Source organism: Equus asinus, chromosome 15 (genome assembly GCF_041296235.1).
Source record: "Equus asinus isolate D_3611 breed Donkey chromosome 15, EquAss-T2T_v2, whole genome shotgun sequence".
Lineage (NCBI taxonomy): Eukaryota > Metazoa > Chordata > Mammalia > Perissodactyla > Equidae > Equus > Equus asinus.
This window is the reverse complement of record NC_091804.1, coordinates 25,491,803-25,508,912: the sequence shown is the minus strand read 5'-3', so window position 1 is coordinate 25,508,912 and position 17,110 is coordinate 25,491,803. Positions and strand designations below refer to the sequence as shown.

General features: G+C 39.3%; 1 protein-coding gene across 9 annotated transcripts in view; it reads left to right on the top strand.

The window, feature by feature from the left end:
* Nucleotides 1–17,110, top strand: part of CDK5RAP1 (CDK5 regulatory subunit associated protein 1) — a 57,290-nt gene that overhangs the window by 9,153 nt on the left and 31,027 nt on the right. For 6 of the 9 annotated variants that reach the window (XR_011494618.1, XM_070485758.1, XM_070485756.1 and 3 more), the window contains exons 3-8: nt 1,677–1,780; nt 2,277–2,311; nt 3,319–3,419; nt 6,291–6,501; nt 8,686–8,806; nt 15,510–15,740. Coding sequence is in view for 8 of the 9 variants with exons in the window: in XM_070485758.1 (XP_070341859.1) it covers nt 1,677–1,780; nt 2,277–2,311; nt 3,319–3,419; nt 6,291–6,501; nt 8,686–8,806; nt 15,510–15,740 (803 nt within the window). In the remaining variant the exon portion in view is untranslated. Of the gene's footprint in view, nt 1–1,676; nt 1,781–2,276; nt 2,312–3,318; nt 3,427–6,290; nt 6,502–8,685; nt 8,807–15,509; nt 15,741–17,110 lie in introns of all 9 variants that reach the window. The other 3 variants (XM_070485759.1, XM_014828806.3, XM_070485762.1) reach the window with 1 other exon arrangement.

Sequence of the window (17,110 nt, the reverse complement as noted above, 5' to 3'; positions counted from 1 at the left end):
CTATTTTCATTTAATATTTTTCCAAATACTATCCTCTTCGTAATTAAATTTTAGAAAAACTTGGTACAAAATATAACATTGTGTTGTACTATGATGTTGCCAACCTCTCCCCTATAGTTAGACATTAGGTTGTTTCAAAAATTTTTATGTTATAAATAACGCTATAATAAGTGTCTTATACACACACACACACACACACACACACACACACACACGTATATCTGTATAGATAGATATTGCTTCTATTAATTTTTTTTTCCAGAATAAATCTCTAGGAGTTGAATTAGTAAATCAAGGAGTATGTACACCTTGTGACTTCTGCTAAGTATTTTGCTGTCCTTTATAATTTGTTGTCCCCCTCAATCCCTCTCTGACATAAGTGTTGGTGTTGTTTTTCTTTCTTTTTTTTTGGTGAGGAAGATTGCCCTGAGCTAACATCTGTTGCCAATCTTCCTCTTTTTATTTTCCCCCTCCCCAAAGCCCCAGTGCACAGTTGTGTATCCTAGTTGTAAGTCCCTCCAGTTCTTCTGTGTGGGATGCTGGCACAGCACGGCTTGATGAGCGGTGCGCAGGTCCATGCCCAGGATCTGAACTGGCAAACCCTGGGCCACTGAAGCGGAGTGTGCGAACTTAACCACTATGCCACTGGGCTGGTGCTGGTATTTTCTTTTTTTGACAAGGAAAGTGAGCCAAGGAAGGTTTAAAAAAATTCTGATGTTTTCTCTCTTTCTTTTCTTTTTTTTAAAAATACTGCTATCTTCTAGTGGTTTTCATGTGATTCTTTGTCATTCAACTTTAACTCCATTTGGAATTTATCTGGGTCCGTGGGTTAAAGTGTGCAGGTGGGGGCTGGGGTTGATAACAGGAATTTAGTTCGGAGAGGCTTGCCAGAGTGAACTTGTGTTCTTAAAACTTTGTGCAGGGCCGGCCCCATGGCCTAGTGGTTAAGTTCACGCTCTCCACTTTGGCGGCCCAGGGTTTTGCCGGTTTGGATCCTGGGCATGGACATGGCACCGCTCATCAAGCCATGCTGAGGTGGCATCTCACATGCCACAACTAGAAGGACGCACAACTAATAATACACAACTATGTATGGGAGGCTTTGGAGAGAAAAAGGAAAAAATAAAATCTTTAAAAAAAATTAAGAAACTTTGTGCAAATGTGTTTTATGTCATTATAGCCATGCTTGCTTTCATTGAAGATGTTTGGAGTTACTGTAGGAAGTTGCCTCATTTTTTTTGTGTGTCTTTATGTACCCTCTGCCCACTGCTGCTACCTCTAGAGGCTAGGGAACCTCATTTTGAGAAGGAGTGTAACATGTGGATTTAAATTTCTTTTTCCCTCAGGTGGGTAATCAGTGCTATTGGCTAGTCCTCCCTTTTCTAATTGTTTTTTTAACCGTATTTCCTTGATTCTTAGGTGCATGTTTTTCCCATATTTTAAATGACATGGCTTATAACTGGTATGTGTTTATAATGTTGTATGTCTTTTGTCTGAAAGGTTGTCATTAATTTGAGGGTACATCTGGCAATTAATGGTGTCCTCGAATTGAGGCAGCAGGGGATTTAGTGGATAACCAGTTACCTTAGGTGTTTCTGGGGCATTTGGGAAGGAGTCCTTTTGAGACATGTGGTCTCTTTTTGTCTGCCTACCATGGAATCATCCTCTCATTGCAGTCTACCTGGAGACCTATGGCTGCCAGATGAATGTGAATGACACGGAGATAGCCTGGTCCATCTTACAGAAGAGTGGCTACCTGCGGACCAATAACCTCCAAGAGGTACATGCGTTTCCTGCTTCTCCTTATTTCCTGGCCCTCAGGGAAACTGCATTTGTGCCAGTTCTTAGATGCAGTTTCAGGAGCAGGGTACCGCCTGGTGGGAGTGAGTTCCTTGGGTAAAGTGTGTAGCATGGGACTGAGATGTACTTTTGTTCCAGTGATTTTTGAAACTTTTATGGTGGTGTTCACCTTCAGGCAAGTAACTAAGTTAAATATGGGCTTCGAGGAGGAGGGGAATGGGGAGTTAGTGGTTAATGGATACGCAGTTTTAGTTGGGAAAGATGAAATAGTTCCAGAGGTTGATCGTGGTGATGGTTGCACAACACTGTGGATGTACGTAATGCTACTGAACTGTACACTTAAAAATGGTTAAAATAGTAAATTTTATGTTACGTGTGTTTTACTACAGTCAAAAAAGAAGGGGCCGAGGGCAGTGATTCTGCAAGGTTCATTTCAAAGATCATAATTTTCGTTTTTTTCCTTGCTTTCCACTCAGGCTGATGTGATCCTCCTTGTCACATGTTCTATCAGGTGGGAATTTGTTCTTTACCTAGGGAATGGGTATATCTTATATAATAATGCCAGGCTGGCCTGCTATGGAGCTAAGCCAGTGGATTTGCCATTTTACAGCAATGGAGATAGTAATGATAGAGCTGGTTGACATTTGCTGAGCACGTACTGTATGTCAGGTCCTGTGCTGAGCACTGTACATGCACTGATTTAATTCTCACAACAACCCTATGACCTAGGTGCTCTTATCAAACACATTTTATAGAGGAGGAAATGGAGAGTGTGCTGAATCACCCAACTTTTCCTAAGGATTTTCTTGTAGCTAATGTCGCATGCTTCTGAGGTAGCGCCCATGGTAAGGGCTAGGGTGCAGTCAGTGGCGAGGGGACAGAGTTCTTCTGAACAGAGACGGGTGGCATCGTGAGAGGTGAACGTGCCGTGTTTCTCACTTTGTTTCTATGTACAAGCATAGACGTGTTAGTGTTAGTGTTTCCTCAGCTAGCTGTACTCTTGATGAATTAATCCAGCATTTTGTTCTGAGGGTCTCTTCTGCAAGACACGGAAGTAGGTGCTTTGGGAGATTCAGAAATGAACCTTCCCTGGAACCTGGCTTTAAGGAGCTTAGTCTCATGTGGGAACTAAGACGGATACTAAGACGGATAAATAGCTTTAACACGTGGCAGAAAGCACTAGGTAAAAAAGTCAATAAAAAGGAGAGATTGCTAAGTGGAGGGAACGGGAGAGTTAAAGTGATAGAGTAGTTAAACGGAGAATAAACTCTCCAACAGAGGAGGGTTGAGGAAGGCTTGTCAGGATTTGGAGATGTGCAGGAAGGGCGTCGTTCTGGGAATGGTAAATTACAGCAAGTGGTGCTTCCATTGGCTCCCTGCCTGCCTTCCCTAAGCCTAAGAGGTAGATACTCATTTAAAGAATTGATGGTTATTTTTATTTTCTTCCCACTGACCTACTTTTTAGATTGTTCTGCAGTTTATTTTCAGGTTTATCTCTACCTCTTTTGATCTCTGTAGGGAGAAGGCCGAACAGACCATCTGGAATCGTTTACATCAGCTCAGAGCCCTGAAGACAAAGCGGCCTCGCTCCCGAGTGCCTCTGAGGATTGGGATTCTAGGTATCCGGTAATTTGCCAATTTTGTGAGTTTTGAGACTTGGGCTCCATGGAGCTTTACATGCTAGGGTTTCCCTTAGAGGCTGGATTCCCAGTGTATGAAGAAATCTTATACACCCCCTGCAACTCTTGTACTTAACGTCAGAGACTGTAGAATTAAATGAAATGAAGCTCATGAATGGGCTTTCTGTAGTGCCTTAACGTAGCAGGTACTCCGAAAGTTGTCTATCCTTCCTAGAGTCTAATGTGGCTTGTTGTGGCACAGAGTCACGGGTAGGAGAGAGTTTGGGGTCTGAAGGGGAAGCGTGAATTTACAATGTAGGCCCCTTTCATCGTGACCCCTGAAGCATGCTCGGTGAAGATCTGGATCTGCACTGACCAGTGTGGTAGCCACTAGCCACAGGTGCTTATTTAAGCTTAATTAAACTGAAGTAATAGTAAAAACTCACTTCTTCAGTCTCACCAGTCACATATTGACTGCTTAGCCACACTTGACTAGTGGCTACTATTTTGAACAGCACAGATAAAGAACATTTCCATCGTCTTAGGAAGTTGTATTTTGCAGCTTTGATCTAGATAGCTGGGAAGCATATTTTAAAAATAATATATTGTACCCTCTTGGTCCCAGAATTTAGTTAATTTATTTAACCTCAAAACAGACTGTTTCAATTGTGGAATAGTTAAATTAATTCCTCTTGATGATGGATCAACACATGGTTGGAGCATGTGCTGTTACACAGATTAATGGACTAAGTGATGCAGGAGGATGGGAGGGTTAGCTGAAACGTTTGGTCCCATTTCACTTCCTTCATTATAGAAGCCCCTGAGTATATATCTGTTAGGAATTTCGGAAATCCTCAAAATAATTTTTTAAAAAATTGTGGTAAGATATATGTAACATAAAATTTACTATTTAAACCCTTTTTTCTTTTGATTGGCACCTGAGCTAACAACTGTTGCCAATCTTTTTTTTTTCTGCTTTTTCTCCCCAAATTCCCCCAGTACACAGTTGTGTACGTTTTTAGTTGTGGGTCCTTCTAGTTGTGGCATGTGGGATGATGCCTCAGCATGGCCTGATGAGCAGTGCCATGTCCGCGCCCGGGATCCGAACCAGCGAAACCCTGGGTGGCTGAAGCGGAGCACGAACTTAACCACTTGGCCACGGGGCCAGCCTCCCATTTTAACCCTTTTTAGATGTACAGTTCAGTGGCATTAAATACATTCATGTTGTCGTGTACCCATCACCACCATCCATCTCCAGAACTTTTTCATCTTCCCAAACTGAAACAGCATACCCATTAAACAGTAACTCCCTATTCCACCCTCACCACAGCTCCTGGCAACCACCATTCTGCTTTCTGTCTCTATGAATTTCACTACTCTGGGTACCTCATATATGTGGAATCATACAATATTTATCTTTTTGTGACTGGCTTATTTCACTTAGAATAATGTCTTTGAGGTTCATCCATATTGTAGCAGAATTTCCTTCCTTTTTAAGGATGAATAATTTTCCATTGTGTGTATATACCACACCTGTTGACGGACACTTGGGTCGCTTCCACCTTTTGACTATTGTGAATGATGCTGCTATAAACATGGGTATACAACCAAGAATGTTTCTTAAACAAATGTTTTCAAAGGGTGATTATAATAAAATGGACTTTTTAATTCAATAGCCTTACTAATAACGATGGTTTTTTAGGATATGGAAGATACCAGCATAGATGATTAACTCATTTCTTATGGGTTTTACAAGTATTATGGGCAAGAAAAGGGATAAAGAGCACAAGTGCAGTTGTATATAAGTTATTTATTTATTTTTTTATTGAAGTATAGTTGACATCCCATATTATATGAGTTCCAGGTGTTCAACATAATGATTCAATATTTATATACCTTATGAAATGGTCACCATGGCGAGTCTGGTAACCATCTGTTATCGTGTAAAGTTATTACAGTGTTATTGAGTATATTCCCTATGCAGTACTCTATTTCCCTGTGGCTTATTTATTTTATAACTGTAAGTTTGTACCTCTTAACTTCCTTCACCCCACTCCCCTCTGGTGACCACCAGTTTGTTCTTTGTGTCTGTAAGTTGGTTTTCTATTTTGTTTGTTTGTTTTGTTTTTTAGATTCCACACATAAGTAAAATCATACAGTGGCTTTCTCTCTCTGATTCGTTTCACTCAGCATAATACCCTCTAGGTCCATCTGTGTTGTCACAAATTGTAAGATTTCATTTTTTTTGTGGCTGAGGAATATTCCATTTATATATATATATCACATCTTCTTAATCTGTTGATCTATCGATGGACACTTAGGTTACTTCCATATCTTGGCTATTGTAAATAATGCTACAGTGAACATAGGGGTGCATATATCTTTTTAAATTAGTGTTTTTGTTTTCTCTGGATAAATACCCAGAAGTGGAATACCTGGATCATGTGGTATTTCTATTTTTAATTTTTTGAGGAAACTCCGTACTGTTTTACATAGTGGCTGCACCAATTTACAATTGAGTTTTATTTTTAAAAATAAGTTCCTGACACAAAATAGTTTTATTTGTAGCACCAAGTAATTTTCAGTTGAAAAAAAGGGTGGTTGATGTCTGGAAAGATTTTTGGGTGGTGGTTGAACTTTCCCTGGGCATTTAATTGAATTACTCTAGGGCCATTTTTCCTGTGGTTTTCTTGTGTAGGAAGATGCAGTTTCAGAGCTATGGAATCGTCGGGCAGATTTGAGCAGTGATGCTAAACTCTTAGAGAACTTTCTGTGTCCTGGTCTCTGATCCAGCTGGAGATAATGTATACTGAGAAGAAGCCATGAGACAGATGAATTTGGGAACGGGTGCTTATTTCTTTTTCCTCCCAGGCTGCATGGCTGAGAGGTTGAAGGAGGAGATCCTCAACAGGGAGAAAATAGTGGATATTTTGGCTGGTCCAGACGCCTATCGGGACCTTCCTCGACTGCTGGCTGTTGCTGAGTCAGGCCAGCAAGCTGCTAATGTGCTGCTCTCTCTGGATGAGACCTATGCTGACATCATGCCGGTCCAGACGAGCCCCAGTGCTACTTCTGCCTTTGTGTGAGTCACTTACCGAGAGACAGGGAATGAACTTCTCCTTTCTCACCTTTAAAATAATGTTAATATCATTACATTAAAAAAATTAATACATGCACATAGTACAAAGACAAAAAATGACATAGTAAGGCTCCCTCACACTGGTCATCCGCAGTCTCCTAGGCCACCTCTCAGAGGCAGCCACGTTAGTAGTTTCTTGTGTAATCCTTTCAGGAGTATTCTTTGCATATACATTCATATACATAATATGAGGTCTTTCCTACCCTCCCTTCTATATTCTTATTTTTTTATTCTTATTTTTTTCTATATTCTTATTTTTTAAGAAAATATATGGGGGCCAGCCCTGTGGCCGAGTGGTTAAGTTCATGCGCTCTGCTTCGGCGGCCCAGGGTTTCGCTGGTTCGAATCCTGGGCGCGGACATGGCACTGCTCGTCAGGCCACGATGAGGCGGTGTCCCACATGCCACAACTAGAGGGACCCACAACTATAATAAATAACTATGTACTGGGGGAATTTGGGGAGATTAAAAAAAAAAGCAGAAGAACATATGTGAGGCTTTCCTCACATCTTTTTTCCCCCTACCCTGATCTTTTAAGTTAAAAAAAGAGATGAAGATCAGGTGATGAAATAGTTCATATTTGTTGAAGAATATGTGGAAAAATAGAAAAACATAAAGAAGAAAGTAAGAATTACCTATATTCCTACCACCTAATGATAAACACTGTTATTTTGGTGTATATCATTCCTGTTCTTTCCTATGTGTTTATGTGTGTATGCTTTGTGTATGTGTTTATTTATAAAAGTTGGCTTGTGGTGTACTTGCTTTTATAGCCTTTTCTTATTTAAAATGGGGAACATTTTTTATGTCATTAAATTTTCTGTAACAGAGATTGGCAAATTGACTTACAACCTGTTTTTGTAAATAGAGTTTTATTGAAATACAGCCATGCCCATATCTTTACATATTGTCTGTGTCTTCTTTCGCCAATGTAGTGGCAGAATTAAGTAGTTGTTAGGTTGAGTCTCTGCTATATGGTTTGCAAAGCCTAAAATATTTACCATCTGATTTTTTTTTGGAGGAACATTAGCCCTGAGCTAACATCTGCTGCCAATCCTCCTCTTTTTGCTGAGGAAGACTGGCCCTGAGCTGACATCTGCGCCCATCTTCCTCTGCTTTCTATGTGGGATGCCTACCACAGCATCCTTGCCAAGCAGTGCCGTGTCCGCACCTGGGATCCGAAGTGGCGAACCCCAGGCCGCCCAAGTGGAATGTGCGCACTTAAGTGCTGAGCCACTGGGCCGGCCCCTGATTTTTTTTTTTAAAGACTTTATTTTTCTTTTTTCTCCCCAAAGTCCCCCGGTGCCTAGTTGTGTATTTTTAGTTGTGGGTCCCTCTAGTTGTGGCATGTGGGATGCCGCCTCAGCATGGCCTGATGAGCAGTGCCATGTCTGCACCCAGGATCCAAACCGGCAAAACCCTGGGCCACTGAAGCGGAGTGCACTAACTTAACCACTTGGCCACTGGGCCGGCTCATACTATCTGAATTTTTACAGAAGAAGTTTGACAACCTCTGTCATTTTTATGGCTGTCTGATACTCTGTTGTTGGAAATGTTTAATAAAAAAACAGCTGACGTTTATTTAACAATTCTTCAGTGAATACCTTTGATACATATCTATCCATAATTATTTCCTTAAGATAAATTGAGGCTTTCATATACAGGATGCAAATGAAAGGAAGTGATTTAACCTGGCATTTAGATCAAGAATGAGTGAGGAATGTAGAACCCTGTGTTTTAAATCCAAGGTCTCAGCTCTTTATACATACTTTATAATATTTATTTTTTTCTGGTCTGCATATAAAAAGTTCAAACCATTTATACATATAAACAGTAGAAAGTCCAGGTGAGGTATGTCTACACCCCATTCCCTCACCAGTGTGGTGCCTCAGGGTAATCACTGTATCCACTAATTACAGTTTGGCTTTTATCCTGCGATTAGATGCTAGATTTTAAAGATAAAAAGTGTCTGCCTTAGTGCTTCTTAGATCTCAGATTGGTCGAGGGTGAGCATGTTGCCAAGAGAATTCAGAGCCAAAGGATAACACCAAGGGAGCTGTGACCTGCTCCTTGGGTTGGACCAGGACATCCTGCTCCTGTTGCTAAGTTCCCGTGCTTTCCTCTTAAGGTCTATCATGCGAGGCTGTGACAACATGTGCAGCTACTGCATTGTTCCCTTCACACGTGGCCGAGAGAGGAGTCGTCCTGTTGCCTCCATCGTAGAGGAAGTGAGGAAGCTTTCTGAGCAGGTAAAGAGTTCTCCAGCCTTTCTTACTGTGAGCATGTTTGTAGTAGGATGAGGACAACCTTTCTGGTTTTGTAGCCTGTGCTATTTCTAAGCTGTACAAGTTTAGAACCATACCTTCCAGAAAGAAAGACCTTGGTGTGCATCTTTGATTTGCTCTCTGTAAGTTATAGGCGGATCCAGTGTGAAGTTTACATAGGAGGCAGTACAGTGGAATGGAGAGAGATGAGTTTAGAATCAGATGATTGTGAATTCTGGCTTCCCTCTTCTCTGGCCTGGTGCCCTGGCACCCTGGCACAGGTCATTTAACTCTCTTCTTCACAATTTCCCCATCTGTGAAAAGAGGATAAAAAAGTACCTTCCTTGATGGATTATTGGAAGGGTTGTTATTCGAAGGATGTAGTAGTTTAAATGTTTTTAAACTACCTGGCACATGGTAAGTTTTCAGAGAATGATTTATTAGTCTGTCTATTCTAGGGAAACCTCCCAAATCTCTGGTTCATCTTATCGCTGAGCCAGCTCACTAGTTGAGGGACAGAGAATAGATGAGGGTATTGAATTAGATCAGAGGCCATAGGGGAGATAACTGTTGCCTTCCTCCTATTGGGAGCTGGTTCATTAGCCCTTGAGGAGGTCTGTTCCCTAACCCTAGGCCCGAATCCTCCAGCCGTGCAGAAGAGGACAGTTGGTGGGAATATTGACCTTTTCTTCCACTAGAGTCTCTGTTTCCTTGCTTGCTTGGCTTGGGAATCATAGGGGCTAGTCCCTGCTCAAGTTCTTATTTTTGTTTTTTTCAGGTGTACGTCATTATATTTTGATTTCAGTGTAGATTATATCATATTCACCACCTAAAGCCTAATTACTATCCATGACCATACACATGTGCCTAATCACCCCTTTCATCCTCCACCCAACCCCCTTCCCTTCTGGTAACCACTAATCCAATCTCTATCTCTCTGTGTTTGATTGTCATTGTTTTTATCATCTACTTATGAGTGAGATCATATGGTATTTAACTTTCCCTCTCTAACTTATTTCGCTTAGCATAATACCCTCAAGGTCCATCCATGTTGTCGCAAGTGGCAAGATTTCATCTTTTTTTATGGCTGAGTAGTATTCCACTGTGTATATATACCACATCTTTATCCATTTGTCCCTTGATAGACACCTAGGTTGCTTCCAAGTCTTGGCTATTGTGAATAATGCTGTGATGAACGTAGGGTGCATGTATCTTTATGCATTTGTGTTTTTGTGTTCTTTGGATAAATACCCAGCAGTGGAATAGCTGGATTGTATGGTAGTACTAGTCTTAATTTTTTGAGGAATCTCCATACTGTTTTCTGTAGTGGCTGCGCCAGTTTGCACACACACCAGCTGTATATGAGGGTTCCTTTTTCTCCACACCCTCTCCAACACTTGTTATTTCTTGTCTTGTTAATCACAGCCATCGTGATGAGTGTGAGGTGATATCTCATTGTAGTTTTTTCATATGCTTGTTGGCCATCTGTACATCTTCTTTGGAAAAACAGCTGTTCGTATCCTCTGCCAAGTTTTTAATTGGATTGTTAGTTTTTTTGTTGTTGAGATGTATAAGTTCTTTATATTTTGGAGATTAATCCCTTATTGGATATATGGTTTGCAAATATCTTCTCCCAGTTGTTAGGTTGTCTTTTCGTTTTGTTAATGGTTTCCTTTGCTGTGCAGAAGCTTTTTAGTTTGCTGTAGTCCTATTTGTTTATTTTTTCTTTTGTTTCCCTTGCCTGGTCAGACGTGGTACTTGAAAATATGCTGCTAAGACTGATGTCAAAGAGCGTACTGCCTATGTTTTTTTCTAGGATTTTTATGGTTTCAGGTGTTAGATTCCAGTCTTTAATCCATTTTGAGTTAATTTTTGTGTATGGTGTAATCTAATGGTCTACTTTCATTCTTTTGCCTGTCGCAGTCCAATTTTCCCAACACCATGTATTGAAGAGACTTTCCTTTCTCCTTTGTATGTTCTTGGCTCCCTGTTGAAAATTAGCTGTCCATCGATGTGTGGGTCTGTCTCTGGGCTCCTGATTCGGCCCTGGTGATCTGTGTGTCTTTTTTGTCCCAGTGCCAAGCTGTCTTGGTTACTATAGCTTTACAGCATATTTTGAGAGCAGGGAGTGTGACACCTCTACCTCTTTTTTCTCAGAATTCCTGTGGCTATTCGGGGTGTTTTGTTGTTCCATATGAATTTTAGGATTCCGTGTTCTATTCTGTGAAAACTGTCATTGAAACTTTGATAGGGATTGCATTGAATCTGTAGATTGCTTTAGGAAGTATGGACTTTTTTTTTTTAAAGATTGGTACCTGAGCTAACAACTGTTGCCAATCTTCTTCATTTTTTTTTTCCTTCTTCTCCCCAAAGCCCCCAGTATATAGTTGCTTATTCTAGTTGCAGGCCCTTCTGGTTGTGCTATGTGGGACACTGCCTCAGCATGGCTTGATGACCAGTGCCATGTCCATGCCCAGCATCCAAACCAGTGAAACCCCGGGCCACTGAGGCGGTGCCCGCAAACTTAACCACTCAGCCATGGGGCTGGTCCCTGGAGATTTTAACTATGTTAATTTTTCCAATCCAAGAGCACAGAATATCTTTCCATTTCCCTGTGTCTTTTTCAATTTCTTTCAGCAATGTTTTATAGTTTTCAGTGTACAGTTCTTTCACCTTTTGGTTAAGTTTATTCCTAAGTATTTTATTCTTTTTGTTGCAATTGTAAATAGGATTGTATTTTAAATTTCTCTTTTTGCTACTTTGTTGTTAATGTATAGAAACACAACTGATTTTTGTATGTTGATTTTGTATCCTGCAACTTAACCATATTCATCCATATTCATTTATTATTTCTAGAAGTTTTTTCGTGGATTTTTTAGGGTTTTCTTTTTTTTTCCCCCTCCTTCTCCCCAAAGCCCCCAGGTACATAGTTGTATGTTCTAGTCGTGAGTGCCTCTGGTTGTGCTATATGAGACGCTGCCTCAATATGACCTGATGAGCGGTGCCATGTCCATGCCCAGGATCCGAACTAGCGAAATCCTGGGCTGCCAAAGTGGAGCTCGTGAACTTAACCACTCAGCCATGGGGCTGGCCCCCCTAGGGTTTTCCAGATATAAAATCATGTCATCTGCAAATAGTGACAGTTTTACTTATTCCTTTCCAATTTGGATCCTTTTTATTTCTTTTTCTTGCCTCATTGCTCTGGCTAGGACTGGCAATACTATGTTAAATAAGAGTGGTGAAAGTGGGCATCGTTGTCTGCTTCCTCTTCATAGAGGGATAGCTTTCAGTTTTTCTCCATTGAGTATGATATTAGTTGTGGGTTTGTCATATATGACCTTTTTATGTTGAGTACTTTCCTTTTATTTTATTTCCTTTATTTTATTCGGAGTTTTTTAAATCATAAATGGATGCTTTATCTGTCAAAGGCTTTCTCTACAGCCTGTTCCAGTTCTAAGTCAGCACTCTGCTTTTGTTCTTATGCTCTGGCAATGCTCTCTTCTCTTCCCCTATCACCAGATTCTCAGTTCCCTGATTTGGTCCCTGGCCGCTCACAGGCACTGTGAGGTCTTCTCCATAGCCCACCTCTCCAAGTGCTTTCTGGTCTCAAGTTGTCCCCTTCTCCCCTTCCAGCTCCCCCATAGTACCACAACTCACTCTTTCAAGATAGAGACAGTCTGTTTAAGCAGATTGAGGTAATGACAGAAACTCCCTAACCTTTCTAGGTTATTTGTATATAAGGGAAGAAACTTAGTAACATTAAAGTGAATCTTAGTGAATTCAAAGCTATTGACTTGTGAAGAATTAAGATTCTGCATTGTGTTTTAAAGTAGTTGTTAGTCATTTATTTTGCTTAGAGAGTAACTTTTTAAAAGATTTTTGTTTATTTAGATTTTTAAACTACAGTTGCAAAGATAATAGAATATTGTTCCTTTAACAGAATGTTGTTTATGCATTCAAACAATGGTTATTGATTGGAAGTTGTTTAAGTAAGAGGCCTTTTTTTAAAGACTCTTTATTATCTTTTTATATGAAAAAAAATTTAAATATGCAGAAAAGCAGAATAGTATAATGACTTCTCTCTCCCAGCTAACAATCACTTAAATTTAATAATTATTACTTTTTGCCTTATTTACTTTTATCTATTTTTTTGTTGTTGATAAAGTATTTCAAAATACAGCATGATATTTCACCATTAAGTAATTATGCATTTCTAAAAAATAAGGATATTTTCGATACCGTTATTCTAACACAGTTAACAAAATCTACTACTATCATCTCCTCCTCGTCCACCCATATTCAGATTTTCCCAATTGCCCCATAACTCTTTGCATTTGGTTGTTATTTCTTTTCTTTTTTTTTGAGGACGATTAGCCCTGAGCTAACATCTGCTGCCAATCCTCCTCTTTTTTTGCTGAGGAAGACTGGCCCTGAGCAAACATCTGTGCCCGTCTTTCACTACTTTATATGTGGGACGCCTACCACAGCATGGCATGCCAAGCAGTGCCATGTCTGCACCTGGGATCTGAACCAGTGAACCTGGGCCGCCAAAATGGAATGTGCAAACTTAACCACTGTGCCACTGGGTGGGCCCTGTTATTTCTTTTTATATGTGTTTGTATTTTACTTAGTTTTGTATCTTGCTTTTTTTTAAATAAACCTTTTGTTCTGGAATAACTTTAAATTTTCAGAAAAGTTGCAAAGATAGAGTTACCTGTAATGTTAACATCTTACTTTGGTGTATTTGTCAAAACTAAAAGATTAAGACTGCTGGTACATTCCTATTAAACTACTTCAGACTTTATTCTGGTTTTGCCAGTTCCCCCACTAGTGTCTTTTTTCTTTTTCAGGATCTAATCCAGGATCGACATTGCATTTAGTATATCCTGTTTTTTAAATTAACATTATGTCACAACTTGTAAAAATAAATAGTCTTTATAGCTCCTAGAGATGTGACAGTTAAAGATGCATTGAGTTGTCCTGGAGTGGGATTATGATCAGGAAAAATAAAGTTATTAAAAAAAATATTTTTATGTAGTTGTGATCTTACTGTCTAAGCAATTTTGTATCCTGTCCTTAATGGTGTGAGCATTTTCCCATGTCACTGATAGCTTTTAGCTTTATTTTTGTATCAGTGTGGCTTTCCTTGGTGTGGACACACTGTGATTTACTTGTAGGACAACAGCTTTCAAATTGCTTTCAATTATTCCCCTATTAAAACTGTGCTGTGTAGAAGTACATCTCTATGCATTAATCTTTGTTCATCTTATGGTTATATCCATAAGATAAATTCCTAGACATGCCATTATTGAATAAAAGTTAGAAAAAAGTTATAAAGGACATTATTTGGACAATTGGTGAAAGTTTGATTTATTTGAATGTGGATTAGATAATGGTATTGTATCAATACCTCTAATTTTGATAATTGTCCTGAGATTATGTGGGAGAATGTTCTTATTTTTGGGAAATATATACTGAAATATGTAGGGGTAAAAGAGTCTGATGTTTGCAACTTGTTCTCAGAAGGCTTAGAAAAATGTGTGCTTGCACACGTGTGTAGAGAGAGTGTATATGAATGTGTTAATGTGAATGATAAACAAGTGGGGCACAATGTTAACAGTCAGTGAAACTGGGCAAAGAGTAAATGGGAGTTCTTCGTACTGTTATTGCAATTTTTTTGTAAGTTTGAAATTATGGCAAAATTAAGTTACAAAAAATAGTCTTTATAGCAACCATTATTCTTTTTCTTAAATTTTATGATGCAAATTTTCAAACACAAGTTGAAAGACTAGTGCAATAAACATGACTGTTAACATTTGTTGTATTTGCTTTATCTGCCTATCTCTATAGATATATAAATATATTTTTTCTGAACCATTTGAAAGTAAGTTGTAGACATCAGGCTACTTAACCCCAGATACTTCAATATGACTCTTCACAGAATAAGAATTTTTCCCCTCATAATGATAATACTATTATCACATGTAGGAAATCTAGCAATTAACTAATATTATGTAATACATAGTCCATAGTCAAAGTTTATTAATTGTCCCAAAATTTCTTATTGCTGTTGTATTTTCAAACCAAGATCCAGTCAAGATTTGTGTAGTTTTATTTGGTTTTTATATTTCTTCAATCTATCTTAATCTAAAATAGCTCTTCCATGTTTTTGTTGTTAGCTTTAAATCATGCATTAATCTTTTGAAGAGACCAAATTGAAGCAATTTGTCTGATTGCTTCCTCATGTCATCATTTAGAATATTCCCCTGAATTCTAGTAAACTGAAAGTTAGGTGTAAAAGCTTGATTTGATTTAGGCTAGATATTTTTGGCAAGAATACTTTGTAGGCGATGATTATATGACGTTCAACTGACAGAATGGTGTTATAATTTGATTTATGGTGTCATAAATTAACCATTATTATTGAGCATTGAGTTTACATCTAGTTTTTTGCTATTCTAAAAAATACTTTGAAGATTGCTTTTTATGTAAGTTTTTATTCTCAAGTTCAATTCTTCAGACGAGATGCCCAAACATGAAATTATTGGGTTAAAGACAGAACACATTTATGGATGGCTCTTGGTAGGTTCAGCTAATTTTAATTAGTGATTTGGTGTGAAGGTACCAAACAAGTTTTTAAATTGCCTCCAATATACTTATTTTTTCCAATATGTTTTCCCTTTTTCAGGGGCTGAAAGAAGTGACACTCCTTGGTCAGAATGTTAATAGTTTTCGGGACAATTCAGAAGTCCAGTTCAATAATGCAATGTCCACCAGCCTCAGTCGTGGCTTCTCCACCAACTATAAAACCAAGCAAGGAGGGCTTCGTTTTGCTCACCTTCTGGATCAGGTCTCCAGAATAGATCCTGAAATGAGGATCCGTTTCACCTCTCCCCACCCCAAGGACTTTCCTGATGAGGTGAGTATCGATAGTTAACTGTGCCAATCTGATATCAGTATCCTTAAGCATGCCAAAGGCTGAACCAGTAGGATGCAGCAGAGGCCTCGAGTCTTGCTCAGGGATCCTGTGGTGTATTGCTATATTGCCCTCTGAATCTACTGGTCCTTTGGAAAGATTTAAAGTCTACCAAGGTAGGGGCAGAGATAGGTCTGATATTAACGGGAGGTTAAGACCACCTGTTGGGACCATGAAGGCTGTGCAGAGAGAGGTTTTAGTACAAGGTGGTATGGGTTGGACAAGAAGGGAGGCAATATGATATGCAGTGGGAAGTATCCCAGACTTTGGCCTCAGACAGACCTGAGATCATTCCTAGCTCTTCCAGGGCTTTACTAGTAGATGTGACCTTTTCAACTTACCATCTTCATCTGTAGAATGTGGTTAATAATCACGTTCTTCTTTGGGTTGTTAGGTAATAGATATAACATGTGGAAGGTACTTAGCAAAGTGCCTGGTATGCAGTATGTAGCCCACATGTGAAGCCTTTTTTTTAGTTGAGTTCATAATAGGTTACATCATTGTGAAATGTCAGTTGTACATTATTTCTTGTCCATCACCACAGAAGTGCTCCCCTTCACCCCTGTGCCCACCCCCCACCCCCCTTCCCCTGGTAACCACTGAACTGTTTTCTTTGTTCCTGTATTTGTTTATATTCCACATATGAGTGAAATCATCTGGTGTTTGTCCTTCTCAGTCTGGCTTATTTCTCTTAGCATAATACCCTCCAGGTCCATTCATGTTGTTGCAAATGGGATAATTTTGGCTTTTTTTATGGCTGAGTAGTATTCCATTTTATATATATACCACATCTTTATCCAATTGTCGGTCAATGGGCACTTGGATTGTTTCCATGTCTTGGCTATTGTGAATAGTGCTGCAATGAACATAGGGGTATGTATGTTACTTTGGATTATTGATTTCAAGTTGTTTGGGTAGATACCCAATAGTGGGATAGCTGGGTCATATGGTAGTTCTATTTTTAGTTTTTTGAGGAATCTCCGTACTGTTTTCCATAGTGGCTGCACCAGTTTGCATTCCCACCAGCAGTGTATGAGGGTTCCCTTTTCTCCACACCCTCTCCAACATTTGTTATTTTTAGTCTTATTGATTATAGCCATTTTAACAAGTGTAAAGAGGTATCTTAGTGTAGTTTTGATTTGCATTTCCCTGATGATTAGTGATGTTGAACATCTTTTCATGTGTTTGTTGGCCATCTGTATATCATCCTTGGAAAAATGTTGTCATATCCTCTGCCCAGTTTTTGATCAGGTTGTTTGTTTTTTTGTTGTTCAGTTGTGTGAGTTCATTATATATTAGGGAGATTAACCCCT